The sequence below is a fragment of the Chelonoidis abingdonii genome, chromosome 13 (assembly GCF_003597395.2).
Source record: "Chelonoidis abingdonii isolate Lonesome George chromosome 13, CheloAbing_2.0, whole genome shotgun sequence".
Lineage (NCBI taxonomy): Eukaryota > Metazoa > Chordata > Testudines > Testudinidae > Chelonoidis > Chelonoidis abingdonii.
In genome coordinates, this window is record NC_133781.1 from 32,169,027 (window position 1) to 32,184,655 (window position 15,629).

Sequence of the window (15,629 nt, forward strand, 5' to 3'; positions counted from 1 at the left end):
AGAGATCTTTGTAAGTGGGGAGATAATGACACAATCTCCTCTTCCCATCTCTGCTGGGAAAGCCAGCATTGGCTTGTTAGGCTCTGTGATCCACGTCTGGGATGCGTCGGGACGTCGCATTTGAACAGGGAATGTGGCACCTTGCCAGGGGAAGGGGGAACTGCCAGCCCCTCAGTCAGGCAGCAAGGACCATCCCCAGGACTCTGTGTTCAGGCCAGAAGCCAGCCCAGCAGCAAAGTGGGGGGATCTCATGCTGGAGGGGGTCAGTGGGGCCCAACACATTGATGTCTGGGTCACAGTGAGCAATTGGCCATCCTTCCTGTGCACCAGGTTCCACTCCTGCAGTCAGCCAGGTTCCACAAGCGGCAGGCATCCATCCAGCCAAGAGCTCTGATAGCTGCCCCACATCACTGCAAGACGGACGTGGAGCATGCGGGAAGAGCTAAAACTCCTTACCTGAGGAGGTTGTGAAGGGTGGGACTATAACAATGTTTAAAAGGGAACTGGATAAATTCATGGTGGCTAAGTCCATAAATGGCTATTAGCCAGGAAGGGTAAAGAATGGTGTCCCTAGCCTCTGTTCATCAGAGGATGGAGATGGATGGCAGGAGAGAGATCACTTGATCATTACCTGTTAGGTTCACTCCCTCTGGGGCACCTGGCATTGGCCACTGTCGGTAGACAGATACTGGGCTAGATGGACCTTTGCTCTGACTTGGCACGACCATTCTTATGTTCTTAACAATAAGAAGTCCTCGTAGGACCCTTGCAGAAGCCACCCGCCTCCTCAGCCACCCCCTCCTGCCAGCCCCACTCTGCCAGCCCTTGCTGCAGGCCCCGCTTCATCACCCCTGTCATCCATCCCCCACTCCTCCTGCCTTTTCATTAACTCCTCCTGCCCCTACCAGTAGGTTGGTGACATTCGGGGCTGCCAACTCTTTCAGACTTATTAAGGGGATTTAGGCCCCTCTTGCAGGAGCTCTCAGCCCATATCTCCTGTGCCCACGTATGGCCCTGGGAAGGCTGAAGGCTGCCACCAAAGTTGGGCTCAAAGCACCTGGCCAGGGGTTTCCCTGTTAAGATTTGCTCATGTTACTCTGCCACCCCCAGCAAATCCGTGGAGCCAATGGGCTGTTTGGCCCTTTCCTGTGCCCATGCAGAGGTTCTCTTGGTACCGACTAGGCCAAGAGGCAGTGTGTGCCAGGGAAGCCTCCCGCGCCCTCCCCCGGGAGGAACCCCAGGGACATGTGTGGAGTGGAGAAGGGCCTCTCATCCATGATGTGCCATATTCACACCCACAGGTCCAGCCCCTCCTGGGAAGGGTCTTTGCCCCTGTGGAAGAGGCATAAGGCTGCAGCTGAGACAGGAGAAGCATCTCTGTGGGCTCTGGGAATCACCTGGTGAGGTTGTCTGCTCCAGTGAGAAGGGAGAGACCCACAAGTCTGTCCAGCCAGGATAAGGAAAAAGCCAAGCAGCTGATTTTAGCCCCTCGGAGGCCAGCCACACAGAAGGACCTCGCCTCCAACATTCCCCAGGAGGCAAAGCAGGCAGAGGCCAAAGCTTGCAGGTGGTGGCTGCAAGACACAGCCCTTAGCAAGCCTCCCTGCAGCCCCTGCTGGGAGAGACTTTCCCTGCAGCCGCCTCTGAGAAGTGCATCAGAGGTGGCTGCAGCACAGTCTCTGAGGTGAGCTCTTCAAGAGGGACAGCAAAGATCTCCTGGGGCCAGCCAGAGCTAGCACGGAGGGAGGGAAGGAGGGAGCGCGGTGGGTGCTGACCACAATGAAGGTGATCAGTGCAGCTGGCGGAGCAGACCTGGCCACACAAATCGTCCAGCAAAGCCAGCACCTGGGAGCAGAGGGCACTGGCCGCCAGCATGATCTCAGAGCTTTGGCACCCTCAGCTGTTACCTCATGGCTAAGGTGGCTGCTGTGGGCAGAGACTCCAAGGCTGAGCCCTCCTCCCTGAGCTGCCTTCCCTGTAAAGTCGTTTCCTGCATGGCTGCCAAGACCACAGCTGATCTGGGCAGGGAGTGTGGAGCATTCGCAGCGGCGCTGAGTGGCAGCACAATGCCAGCTCCCCCAGTCCCCCTGCTCCCCGCTGGCCTCAGCTGGCACTCCTGATCTGCATGTTCCCTCAGTGGTGTCCTGTCCGTGCCAACACTAGGGTCTGCAGTGCCTGGGGCAGGTTCACGGCACAGTTAGAGGGCTGAGGCAGCAGGCTCCTGCTTCTTGTAGCCATGGTTGCCTGAATTCATCCCTGGCGCGGTGCTGAGCCTGCTGCAGCAAGCAAGGGAGGGGCGATGCCTTCTCTCCCTAGGGCTGCTGGGGCTGATTCGGCCTTGAGTGCTGCCCTGTTTTGTGCTCCAGCAGCCCTTAAAGGTGCTGTGACAATGGAGAACAGTAGGGCGTCGAGCCACCTCGCCCACTCCAGGCCATGGTTCCTGCGTCTGACGAGGAGGGCCCTACCCCAGGGAGTTCCGCAGGAGAGTGGGGGCTGCTTGACGCTGGCTTTGCGGTGACTTAGGCTGAAAATGGCCCCTTGATCCAGCCAGGTCCATGCTTAACTGGAACCAGGTGAACTGCACCATGGCAAGGCAAGTGAGTCATGTCCAAAGTCCAACAGGCTGTTCCCCAGGAGCGAGCAGCCACCGTTGGAAAGCAGGTGAGGCGTGCGCCGTTCTGCCTCTTTGCTCTGGACTGCTCCTCACCCTACCCCCAGGCCTAGTCACCCCACTTCCCCGTCACTACACTCTGCATTTCCTGGCCCTAGCTCCTCACCTGCTGCGTAACTGACCCACAGCCCAGCGCTTACTGGAAGAGGAAGCTGCTGGGAAGGCAGAGTGTGTGACGAAGGAAGCTTTGGAGAGGAGAGGGAAGCCAGCAGGCAGAGCTGACCATGTTCCCAAGTCCAGGACCAGTAACGGGAAGCGGCTGCTCTCAGTGACGGTAAATCAGATCGCAGAGATTAGAGGCCTTTCTGCCTAATCACAGGCAGCTCGAAGTTGGAGGACAAGTTACTGGAACAAAGAGGAAATAGAGGCAGTAAATAAAGAGAAACTGTTAACATATGGCCTCTGCGTGTGAAAAACGTCTCTGTGAAGGGCTGTTTATGGCTCAGTCACTCATGTGATGGGGCTGCATGGCACACACTGCAGCTGGGTGAAGAGTAAAAGGGAAGGATGGGTGTGAGTGACACAGACAGGTGTGTGTGTATCTACACCAAGGTCCAGATGTTTGTGCAGTCTGCAGGTGGGTCTGCTATGGGTTTGGAGAGCAGCAGCAGTATGCACTTGTGCAAGATGGGGTGTATGGCTGTGTAGAGTGGGGTACGGCTCTGCAGAGGAGGCTGTGCTGGTGTGTGAATACAGCTGTACGCTGGGGGGCTAGAACAATTTGTATAGTGGGGGAGCTGAGAACCATCGAACCAAACTGTAAACCCTGTGTGTGATGGAAACCTCTTCAAGTCAGGAGGTGCAGTAGCACCCCTAGTGCCAGCACCTATATGCGGGGGGGGGGGTGCTTGTGCAGAGAGCCCATTGACAGGAGGAAGGGGGGGTGCACTGGGGGCCATGCACCATGCTCCCCACCCCCACATACTGCTCACAGGAATGGCCCAGATAGCACAGAGAAGGAGGTGGACCCCCTCTTGGGCTTGCTCCCTGGCTGGAGACTGACCAGTACCAGGGCTGGGAGTGAGTCTCTGAGGACAGTGCTGGCACAGGCCTGGCTGCAAGGGCTGCCCTGACCTGGGGAATGGCCCTGTGTGCTGTGATAGCATTCATCCTGCCCTCCTCCCTGTAACCACTGACCCCAAGAGGGCCCAGCAGGAGCCAGGCTCTGGGCTCCTGGGGCAGACACGCTGGGGTTTATTGCATCCTGGTGCTCAGAGCCATATCAGGGACATCTCTCCACATGCCAGGCAGGTTTTGGCGCTGAACCTGCCCCCTCCTGGCGGGCTGCTACAGACCCCATGCCTGTGATGCAGGAGACACCTGCGGGGAGTGCTTGGCTCTCAGCTGTGCTGATGCACTCAGCCAGTTCACAGAGCTCCCCAGGGACCCTCCCCCAGGCCCATTCTGCTCTGTGCAGGTTCTTACAGCCATCCACTGCTCTAGGACACAATCACAGAGCTCCTTGGCGGTGCCCAGCTTCTCTTGCCCATCACACAAGCTGTCAATGTCCAGCTCCCAACTGGGCACTGCCGCCCCCTTCGCTCCAGGGGCCAAGGAGGCAGGCCCATGCACTGCACAGCTGAAGTCCCAGCGTTCCTCACCAACACAGCCTGCCCCAGCCAGGCAAAGTCTTCACTCACTACAGGCAAACCTACACTCCCCCTCTGTTGCCCTGGGCACCCTGGGGATGGCATGGCCATTATCTCCCTGCCATAGCCCAAGCAAGCAGAGTCAGATGGGAGATTTCACTGGGGCCTTGGAACCTGCCAGGGTGGACATGTAAAGCAAGGCGTGGGAGCGTGTGCCTAGGCCACCGTCAGCACACAGGCCCCACAGAGCCATTCACCTGGCAGAGCTGGGAGTGGATGGGAACAGGGCGGAAAAGTCTCCTGGTGGTGCAGGGCACATAGTGACTTGTGTGTGTGTGCAGTATGTTGGTTTTGTCAAGGGGCCAAGAGTCCTATAGAGCCTCCGAACAAAGCGGGAGGAGATTTTATAGCGATCTCCATAAAACGTGTTTACCCGCCTGTGCGCCAGTTGTACTGAGGATTAGACTCAGTGCAGAGGGCTGTAACTCCCAGGCTGGGCTAGGATTCACTGCTTTTGTTTCCTGTTAGCGGCTGTAGCAGCATGACAGGAATAATTACAATTAAATAAATATGCTTCTGTGTGTGCATGGAAAAGGCACAAAGGTTGGATTCAAACTGCCCATCTCCCTGGAGACCAGTGCCGACCCACAGTATGTGAGGAACCTGCCTGCTCTGACCTGGGGATCTCTTCGAGAGCTGGCAAACACCCAGTGGAGGAGTCACCCCCAGAAATGCACCAGGGGCTGGGGCAATGGAGCCTGAAGGAGCTGCAGCTTCAGAGCACCAAGGTAGCTGTGAGAGTGCCAGGGAGGAGAGCAGCACAAACCAGCCATGTTCAGTCTGAGTGTCCCCTTGGACATTCCCTTCCTGTGGCAGCCCTGCCATCGCCATAGTGGGGCCAGGAACAGGAGGCAGCGAGAGCACAAGCGGGACTTCAGCCAGTAGGGGCAGAGGGAGCTTCCCAGATACAGGGGTGGGTTCACTGGGGTCAGGACAGGATAACAGGGAGGGCACCTGGGAATGAGGGCCCTTACCCTATTTCTTTAGCCACATGCATAGGGCAGCACTCCCTCCCCTCCCAGCACCAAACACACATGTTGAATGGGGGCCATACTGATGGTCTGCAGCCAAGGGGGCCAGAGAAGGAGTTCCCCTCCCTGTTGGGCATGGATCAGGGTGATAGTACCAAGCACACGAGTCAGACCCTGCCTCTGTCTGTCACACCTGGCCAGAGACGCCTGTAAAGCAATTGTCTTTGGGTGTCAGCAAATGGCATCAAGTAGTAAGTAACATCAGAACGTGTCCCCTGGGGACAGTAACCCACACATAAGTATAGGTAATAAGCAGGAAGAACTGGAAGTGCTAATAAATAAATACAACTATGACATTGTTGGCATCACTGAAACTTGGTGGATAATACACAAGATTGGAATGTTGGTGTGGATGGGTATAGTTTGCTCAGGAAGGATAGACAAGGGAAAAAGGGAGGAGGTTCTAGAGGAGTATGGCAGAAAGAGATCTAGGGGTCATAGTGGACCAAAAGCTAATATGAGTCAACAGTGTGATACTGTTGAGAAAAAGCAAACGTGATTCTGGGATGCATTAACAGGTGCGTTGTAAACAGACACGAGAAGTCATTCTTCCGCACTACTCTGTGCTGGTTAGGCCTCAACTGGAGTATTGTGTCCAGTTCTGGCACCGCATTTCAAGAAAGATATGAGAAATGGAGAGGGTCCAGAGAAGAGCAACAAGAATGATTAAAGGTCTTGAGAACACAACCTATGAAGGAAGGCTGAAAGAATTGGGTTTGTTTGTTTGGAAAAGAGAAGACTGAGAGGGATGTGATAGCAGTTTTCAGGTATCTAAAAGGTGTCATCAGGAGGAGGGAGAAAACTTGTTCACCTTAGCCTTTAATGATAGACAAGAAGCAGTGGGCTTAAACTGCAGCAAGGAAGATTTAGGTTGGACATTAGGAAAATTCCTAACTGTCAGGTGTAGTTGAACATTGGAATAAATTACCTAGGGGGGTTGTGGAATCTCCTCTCTAGAGATATTTAAGAGTAGGTTAGATAAATGTCTGTCAGGATGGTCTAGACAGTATTTGGTCCTGCACTGAGGGCAGGGGACTGGACTCGATGACTCTCGCGGTCCCTTCCAGTCCTAGAGTCTATGAATCTATAAGCCCCACCCTTGCAGGGTTCATCCACCTTCTCCCACCTTGCCACCAGCAAACCTCACGTGGACAAAGATGCCAAGAAAATGAGCAGTCCATGCTGCACTTTGGACTGGGCTGCATTCCTGCTCCCTCGCCTCGCCCATCGCTTTGCCCTAGGAGGGCATTGGTTTGCCAGGGATCAGAGTTAGCACAGCTCATATCCTGCCCTTGATTAGCCAGGAATCCCCACTGCTCAAGAAAGTTGCAGCAAAAGAAACAAAGGCAGCCCAACACGTCAAGGGAATCGTCCTCCTGGCATCCGGCTAGCGACACACACAGCCTCCAAGTGCAAGCTCTTTGGGCACAGACCGCTCTCCCTCTGCGTCTGCACCACCGCCCCGAGACATCAGCAGCGGTGTGCAGGGAACTGTACGTCCCGGCCTTCTCCAAGTTCGGCAGCAGCATCAGGCCTGCAATCAATGCGAGTCAAAATCTCACCTGGCCCCATCTGGATCCCAGGCACCTTTGAAAACCTGGCCCTTACCAGCCAGCAGGAACAGGCCTGGCACAGTGACCCAGGTGAGACAGGCAGAGCTGCCAAGGGCCCTGCCGCTGCCCCAGATGGTCCAGGCCAGTTATTTCATGAGCCACTTCGTATTTACATTATTGCACTAACCATGGACATTAGCTTGTTCTATGCCCGAGCCACGACGGGGCTGCTACCCGGTGCCCCCCTGAGCTACAAGCCAGGACACCTGGCGGTCGAGCCAGCCCCCAAGGCAGCCCCACAGAACGAGCCGCTGGGAGCCAGGAGCTGCTGTGGGGCGGCCCAGCTGATCCCGCCCACAGAACCGAGCCGCTGGGAGCCAGGAGCTGCTGTGGGCAGCCCGGCTGATCCCGCCCCGGCCACCCTCCCCGGCTGCCCCACAGAACAGACCGCCGCTGGGAGCCAGGAGCTGCTGTGGGCGGCCCAGCTGACCCCGCCCACGGCCACCACCCCCCCGGGCCGCCCCACAGAACAGAGCCTGGAGCTGCTGTGGGCAGCCGGCTGATCCCGCCCACGGCCACCCTCCCGGGCCGCCCCACAGAACAGAGCCGCTGGGAGCCAGGAGCTGCTGTGGGGCAGCCCAGCTGATCCCGCCCACCGGCCACCCTCCCGGGCCGCCCCACAGAACAGAGCCGCTGGGAGCCAGGAGCTGCTGTGGGGCAGCCCAGCTGATCCCGCCACGGCCACCCCTCCCCGGGCTGCCCCACAGAACAGAGCCGCTGGAGCCAGGAGCTGCTGTGGGGCGGCCCAGCTGACCCCCCACGGCCACCCCCCCCCGGGCCGCCCACAGAACACCGCTGGGACTGCTGTGGGGCAGCCCGGCTGATCCCGCCCACGGCCACCTCCCCGGCCGCCCACAGAACAGAGCCGCTGGGAGCCAGGAGCTGCTGTGGGGCAGCCCACTGATCCCGCCCACGGCCACCCTCCCCGGGCGCCCCACAGAACAGAGCCGCTGGGAGCCAGGAGCTGCTGTGGGGCAGCCCAGCTGATCCGCCCACGGCCACCCCCCCGGGCCGCCCACAGAACAGAGCCCGGGAGCTGCTGTGGGGCAGCCCGGCTGATTCCCGCCCACGGCCACCCTCCCGGGCCGCCCCACAGAACAGAGCCGCTGGGAGCCAGGAGCTGCTGTGGGGCGACCCAGTGATCCGCCCACGGCCACCCTCCCCGGGCCGCCCCACAGAACAGAGCGGCTGGGAGCCCTCCGGGGGGCGGCCGCCCGGCAGACCCCGCCCCCGGCACGCCCTGGGGGCTGGTCCGTTCCGGCGGCTGCGGTTCCCGGCATGCTTTGCGGTGCCGCAAGGTATGCTGGGCCATGTAGTCCAGCTGGGTGCGGGGAGGCGATGCTGCGGCTGCCCCGCGTGGTCGAACCGCCGGACGTGGGGGGCACTGGCAGTGCATGCCCCCCCGCCCACTGCGCACCCGGGGCCCCGCCCAGTGCCAGCCCGAGCGACCGGCCTCCCTGCACCGGGGTAGGCCCGCCCGGTCTGGCCGATGGGGCGGGGAGAGGGCCCGTGCGGGGTGGGGGAGAGAGACCGGGGAGCGGGGGGCAGAGGGGTGTGGGGCGAGAGACCGAGAGGTGCAGGGGGAGAGGGATCGGGGGGCAGAGGGGGCGAGAGCCGAGAGGTGCAGGGGGAAGGGATGCGGGGGGCCGAGGGGGTGTGGGCGAAGACGCGAGAGGGGCAGGGGGGAGAGGGTGCGGGGGGGGCAGAGGGGGTGGGCGAGAGACCGAGAGGGGCCGAGACTGGGGTGCGGGGGGGCAGAGGGTGTGAGCCGGGAGAGCGAGAGGTGCAGGGGGGAGGGGTGCGGGGGGGCAGAGGGGTGTGGGGCGACAGACCGAGTGGGGCAGAGACGGGGTGCGGTGGGCAGAGGGGTGTGAGGCGGAGACCGAGAGGTGCAGGGGGGAGAGGGGTGCGGGGGGGGCAGAGGGGTGTGGGGCAAGAGACTGAGAGGTGCAGGGGAGGCAGAGACCGGGGAGAGGGGTGCAGGGGTTGCTGGCCCAGCCAGGCCATCCCAGATATTGCCTAGCCTGTGCCTGTCCATTCTTGTCCAAGCTGGTTGTGCTCTCCCACCCCAGCCCCGAGCAGCTGGGGGGCCCAGCCCCACGTGGTAGATCTGCGCAGCGACACGGTGACCAGGCCCAGCGTGGCGATGAGACAGGCTATGGCCCAGGCCGAGGTGGGGGATGACAACTATGAGGAGGACCCAACGGTCAATGGTGAGGCCCGGGGGCAGCATTGTGGTGACTGTGCCCCTTGGCTGGGCTCTGATGGGACCCTCTGCCCTGTGGCTGGGACACCGCCCCACCCTCCCCCCGGCCAGAGTGTGGAGCAGACCCCCTCTCCCACAGACATGCCCTTCCCCTCCCCTCTGTAGGTCGCCATTGAGCGGATCACAAGCAGGGCAAGAAAGCGGCAGCAGCTGTGGGGAGCCCAAAGCGGAACCGCACGGAGAGGAGGGGCCGGGGGAGGGCAAGGGGGCTGAGCATCAGCTTCCAGGAACGGATCTCCATGGGGCTGTGAACTCGGGCTCCCCCTCCCCCACACATCAGCTGGGCGGATGCTGCCTCTGCAGGGGCTTCCGGGTACACTTCAAAGTCTGGTTGTGACCAGAACAAGTGCCCAGCCCCTCCCTTCTCCTGCCAGGGTTGGGACAGGGACCCACTGAACCCCAAACAAATCACTTGCATGGGCAGCAGGGGTCAATGCCCTGGGTCTTGGCCAAGCTGGAGGGCTCCAGTGTAGCAGGAATCCCTGCTCTGTGCTCTGGTGCCCCCCCCCCCCCGAAAGGCACATGGATTCTGTGAGCTGCCCCACTTGCTGCAGTGAGGGGCACACTGTACCTGTCTTGCTCTTGTTCCCATGCCACCCCAAGTGCTAATGAAAGCCCCCCCCTACCCCCGCGACTTTCCGTGCAGAGCTCCAGCGCTTGGCCGCCCAGCTCCTAGGAATGGAGGAGGCTTTGTTTGTGCCAACGTTGACCATGGCAGATCTCATTGCTGATGAGTGCCGTGGGGTGGGCAGACCAGCACAGCGCTGGCTGGCTACGAGCCACCTGCAGGGCTGGGCAAGTGGCTATTGACTGCCACTAGGCTGGGAAGTGTGTGTGTTTGTCTACCGAATTAGAGCTGCAGCCCCAGCCTCTCCCAGCAGGGGGTGCTGTGGGGAACAGGGAGCACCGACTGTATGGGGAGCCCCCAACTACTCCTGTCCCAGCCTGCCCAGCAGGGGGTGCTATGGGGAGCTGGCAGGAGCACTGATGGGTGGGGGGGGAGCTCCCAGATATGGGGTGCTGAGGGGAGCAGAGCAGGAGCACTGACTTGGGCGGGGGGAGCTCCCAGCTATTTCTGTCCCAGCCTGTCCCATCTGGGGGTGCTGAGAGGAGCAGGGCAGGAGCACTGATTGGGGTGGGGCGGAGCTCCCAGCTATTTCTGTCCCAGCCTGCCCCATCTGGGGGTGCTGAGAGGAGCAGGGCAGGAGTACTGATGTGTGGGGTTGGGGGAGCTCCCAGATATGGAGTGCTGAGGGGAGCAGGGCAGGAGCACTGATTGGGGTGGGGCGGAGCTCCCAGCTATTTCTGTCCCAGCCTGCCCCATCTGGGGGTGCTGAAGGGAGCAGGGCAGGAGTACTGATGCGGGGGACGGGGGCAGGAGGGAAGAGCGCCCAGCAATTTCTGTCCCAGCCTGTCCGAGCAGGGGGCGCTATGAGGGGCAAGGCAAGCGCCAGTTGTTCAGGGCAGCCTGGACTGTTTCCAGTGCCCCTGTGGCCGAGGGAGGGGGTAGCCAGTCCCTGGTGTGGCAGGTGCTCCCCAGGAGACAGGAAGGCATGTGGCCCAACTTGATGAAGGGGAATGCCAAAGCGGCCCCTGCTTGGTCCACAATCTGCTCTTTCTATGGGGCCAGAGCCCTGCTGCTTTGTGCCCCACACAGCTCTGCCATCCAGAACTGCTCCTGACATGTTCCCCCCAGTCTGTCTGCCAAGGCCCCCACCCCTGTCCCTCCGGTCCCGCTTCACTGCCGCCCTCTCTTGTCCCAGTGATGTGCCACTGCCAGCGCCGGGGGGGTTCAGCTGCTCGTCGGGAGGGAGGCCCATCTGCATGTCTTCGAGCAGGAAGGGGTTGCTCAGTTATGTGGTGCATTCCAGCCTCGCTTGGGCACCCTCCCCTGGCTAAGGAAACCCCAGGGCACTACCCTGGTGCCCCAGGGCAGCTTTGGATCCAGTTCTGATCCTGTCCTGGCATGCAGGGAAGGGCCAAGGGATGTATGAGGAGCATCCCCTGTCTCTGCGTGGCCCCGGAGGGGCGTGGGTGTCTCCCATGCTCACCCCCTGGGCAGGGCCATGCACACACTGAGCAGGCCCCGGATCTCAGAAATGAATCCCCATGTGGCGGCTGCACGTGCACGGATGGCCTGGTGTGGAGCCAGAGGCCTTGCCCCTGCCCCATCGCTCTAACTTGGAGGGGGGCAGGTCTCTCTAGTGGAGGGAGTGTGGGACGGGGCCACAGGAGGGCAGCACCGGCCCAAGTTCTGCCGGTCACACCAGGCTTCTGAATCCTGGCCGGCTGCTGCCCCCTGTGGCCACTCGCCGCAGCAACCATGGGGGAAAGAACTCCCTGCCAGGCTTTGTCCGAGGAACTCTGTGTTCCCCCGCCCTGGGGTGCTCAGCTGTCCCCTGCCCCACTCCCTCGGCCTCTGGTGCTTTAGGCCTTAACTGAGGCTCCGGCTTTTCTTGGCTTGTTACTAAATGAGCTGTCATGGGGCTGGTTCTGTGCAAACCCAGGGCTCATCCCCTTGCTGGGGTGACGCACTCTACAGAGCTGGGCAGGAGGGGCCAGGCCACATTGCTGGTAGCAGCAGGGTCCAAGTGCTGAGCCCAGGAGTCCCAGGAACACCCTGGGCTGGGACAGATGGGGGGAGGTGTGGGGGGGAGGCGTAGTGGGGGTATGACGAGTGGGGCAGGGACACCTTGGTGTTCTATTTGGAAGTGAGCAATGTTCAAATGTTTCCCACGCTGGTGAACATGGCTCGCTGGGGCAGAGCATGGCTTTGGGTGCCCTCGGGCCTGTCCACACTCACTATGCTGTCCTGGGCACAGGTAGCTGGGGTCCATTCTCAGGTGCTACAGGATCTGCCAGATGGCACCTTGGACCTCAACGAGCTGGAGTCAACAGTCCGTGTGGGCTATGGCAGCCGGTACCACCCTCGCTCAGTGCTCATCTGCCTGGAGAACACCCACAGCTCTGCAGGGGGCCGGGTGCTCCCCCTTGCCTACCTCAGGGAGGTGCGTCTCGCAGACCAGTGACACGAGTGTGCTGTTCTCAGCTGCCTGCCTCCTGGAGCTGACGTGCGAGGGTTCCTGGGGGGTGAACCACCGCCCCAGGCCTCAGACGCAGAGTGCTGTCTGGGGTCCTGGCCTAGTGGTTCAAAAGCCAACTCCTGCCTCATCTGCTAACCTCGAGCAGCTGGGCCAGGTGCCCTCTGCGCCCCATATCGCAGGCATGCTCAGCCCCACAGGCAAGGCCCGATCTGAGACCAAGGGGCTGGGCTGAGCGATGAGGGCAGGGCGAGGCAGCAGGTTCCACAGACCCACAGCCTTGCCGTGGGCCCCCTGAATCCAGCCACTGGCGGCTCTCTGGGGCTCCCCAGCCAGCTGCTTCCACTGGCCCCAGCCTCACCATGTTCCTCCACTCCAGGTGCGCCTGCTTGCTGACTGCTACAGGCTGCTCATCCACATGGACGGGGTGCGGCTGATGAATGCGGCTGTGGCCCAAGGCGTCATCTCGGCTCAGATCACCCAGCACTGTGACTCCATCTCCCTCTGCTTCTCCAAGGTGTGTCTGGAGATGAGGTGCAGGGAAGGTGACAGCACCAGAGGGCAGGTTCCCCTAGGGCCAGCTGGGAGGGGCATGAGGCAGCTCCTGGCAGAGCCCACTCTGAGGCAGGCAGCAGATACCCAGGAGTGGGGGTGGGAGGCCCCTTTGGGGCACAGGGGTTGGAGGCCCCTTGGGAGCCGTCTCTGAGTCCCTCTCTTGGCAGTGCAGGGGCTGGGTGCCCCAGCCGGGGCGCTGGTTGCTGGGTGCAGAGAGTTCGTGGCAGAGGCCTGGCGCGTACGGAAGCTGCTTGGTGGAGGGATGCGCCAGGCTGGAGTGCTGGCGGCAGCTGCCCGCATAGGGCTGGAGCGCATGGAGGAGACATTGCAGAGAGACCACAGCAACGCCCGCCGCTTCACCCAAGGTGCCTGCAGGTGCCCTGCTCCAGAAGCGAGGCCGAGGTGTGGGAGGGGGTGTCAGTGCAGGAGGCAATGGGCTGGACCCTGCCAGCAGGACCCCAGGACACATTGTCCTTGGCTCAGGGGAGCTGAGGTTGGCCCAGTTCAGTCAGGGGTAACCCTGTCGTCCTGGCCCCATTCTCCTCTGTGCCCCCCAGGGCACGTGGTGCTCGGTCGCGAGAGCTCAGACTGGGCACAGAAAGGCTGTGGCATTTGCCTGCCCTGGGGGCGGGGAGGGTGATTCAGCTAGGGGCTCCCAGGAAGGTCAAAAGGGGAACTTGGTGCCTTCCCTGCAGCTCCCCTGGCCCCATCTCTTGTGAGGAGAGGGGGGATGGGTCCTTCGCTGTTTTACCCCAGGGGCTGCAGATTCCCTCTGCGCTGTTGGGGGCGAGCTTGGCACTGGTACAGACAAAGCCTAACAGCATGTGTCCTTCACCCCTAGGCATCTGGGAGCTTGGCTCGCCTATCTGCTCCGTCGACCCCTCGGCTGTGGAGACCAACATAGTGCTGGGGACGGTGGCTGTGCCCTGGCTGTCCCCTGAGAAGTTGTGTGAGCGCATGCAGGCGGTGAGCGAGGAGGAGGTGGCTGAGACGGGGTGTGCTGTCAACGTACGGCTGCTCCCATGGGCTGCGCGCTCCCTACGGGCCGTCTGGCACTGTGACGTCTCCGCACAGGACACCCAGCTGGCAGCCAACAAGCTGAAATTTGTGGCCGAGCAGTGCTGGCGAGAGCGAGGTGCTGCACCCTAGGGCAGGCAGGAGGGGTGCGCCCAAGGCAGACAGGAGAGTGCTCCTGCCTCTGCTGCTGGCTTCCCTTTGGAGCCCAGGGCTGCCAAACCAGGAGTGACCATACCAGCGCCAGCCGGGAGGCCCAATCTGCTCAGCCCTCTGCATGCCAGCGCAGCAGGATGCCACTGGCTGGCCCTGGCCCTGGCCCAGGCCCAGGCCCAGGCCCAGCAGGATGACCCACACAGGAACCCGGCCATCTCCAGCCACAGTGCAGCAGAGGTGGGCCCAGCCCTGCCTGGGGAAGCACAGGGGTTCCCACCCCCTTTCTAGGATTAAGCCAGCCAGGGCCATGGCAGTGGGAGTTACATGGGCATGGCCCGTGTAGTTGCATTGTCCAGCCTAATGACTGAGCCATGCCGGGCTGCACTGCCCCGTGCCTGTCGCTCGCCTGTCTACACTCCACCAGCCCGGCCAGAAGCTGCTCACGGCTCCAAACACCCGTGTGGACGCAGTGCTGCTGCCAGCTGAATCAGGGCCTTGGCCCCTCTTCCCACAGTGCCTCTATAGTTATCCCACAATCGAGTGTGACAACTTCTCAGGGTGCAGCAGGCCTGGGGGCAAGGCCAGGAGCAGTGAGATTCCTGCCCACAGGGATGTGCACTATGGTCCATGCACACAGGGCAGCGTGACCCAACTGCTCTACGGTTCAAGGGACTGTGAGAGGATCTACACCCTGGAGCCTGTTGTGAGGATGCAGGGCTGGAAGTGCTGATGCAGCCTGCTGAGCTCCGAGCCGTTGCTGGCCCAGCAGGTTTGCACCTGTTGATTGCTGGAGCTGGCAGCTTCCTTCAGGCACTGAATCCCGTTGTGCCTCCTGGCCGCATGTGACCCCATGCCCCCGGATTGGCGCAGGCTGCCCATGGGCTCCGGGCGGTTGGTTATGACCCACAAAGCCCTAAATGGCTTGCCTGAGGGATTGACCCTGCCCATGCTGTGCTAGGTGAGAGGGTGGCTGGCAGGGCATTCCCCAGGCAGGTACGGAGCCCCTGGCACTTGCTTTGGAGTGGCCCACCTTGGGGGCATGCGGGGGAGGCTGAAGGGGGCTGGGCTCGGGCAGCCCATGATGGAGTCTCTGCAGTTCCTGGCTGAAAGCTCCTGTTTCTGCTGCTGGGCTGCCTGGAGCCTTGCAGAGACTGCTCTGCTTCCCTACGGCTTAATAAAGAATAAGCTCCTGGCCTGGCTCAGGGTATATTGGCGCAGGGCCCAGCTGTTCTGTGGGGAGATCCCAGCCCCAGAGCAGCCCAGCCCCTGGCCTGGGAGCTCTTGGTGACAAGCACCCAACCTGAGGCAGGGGCCACCAGAGCCTTGGGGCTTCAGGAGCAGCAGTGCAGCGTGGCTGCAGAAATTCAGTTCCTCCACAGGAGACACCCCTGTGCCTGGCCTCGCTCCCAGCCTGCGCTGCAGAGAGGGGTTCTGGGTGATGCTCAGCCCAGCTCCTTCCCAGGCAGGGAGAGCCAGCACGTGGGGACACTCAGGGAGGGCAGAGAAGGCAGGACTGCAGCAGCTCCTGGTGCAGAGGGATGGTTGCAAGGCTGTGCCAGGCAGCGGCTGGGCCTCCAGCTCTTTCAGCCCCAGGGGTTATGGTAGCCTGGAAGGGGTGGGAGGTGCCAACAAC

At 61.4% G+C, this 15,629-nt stretch overlaps 1 protein-coding gene across 1 annotated transcript; it reads left to right on the forward strand.

Annotated features, from left to right (window-relative positions):
* Window positions 1–8,996: 8,996 nt before the first annotated feature.
* Window positions 8,997–15,188, forward strand: LOC116835891 (uncharacterized). Its single transcript, XM_075071929.1, is given in 8 exon segments — window positions 8,997–9,177; window positions 9,877–9,969; window positions 10,994–11,016; window positions 11,018–11,087; window positions 12,057–12,238; window positions 12,651–12,788; window positions 12,999–13,191; window positions 13,668–15,188. Coding segments are annotated over 8 exon segments (1,074 nt in total). The 5' UTR covers window positions 8,997–9,110; the 3' UTR covers window positions 13,976–15,188.
* Window positions 15,189–15,629: the final 441 nt, after the last annotated feature.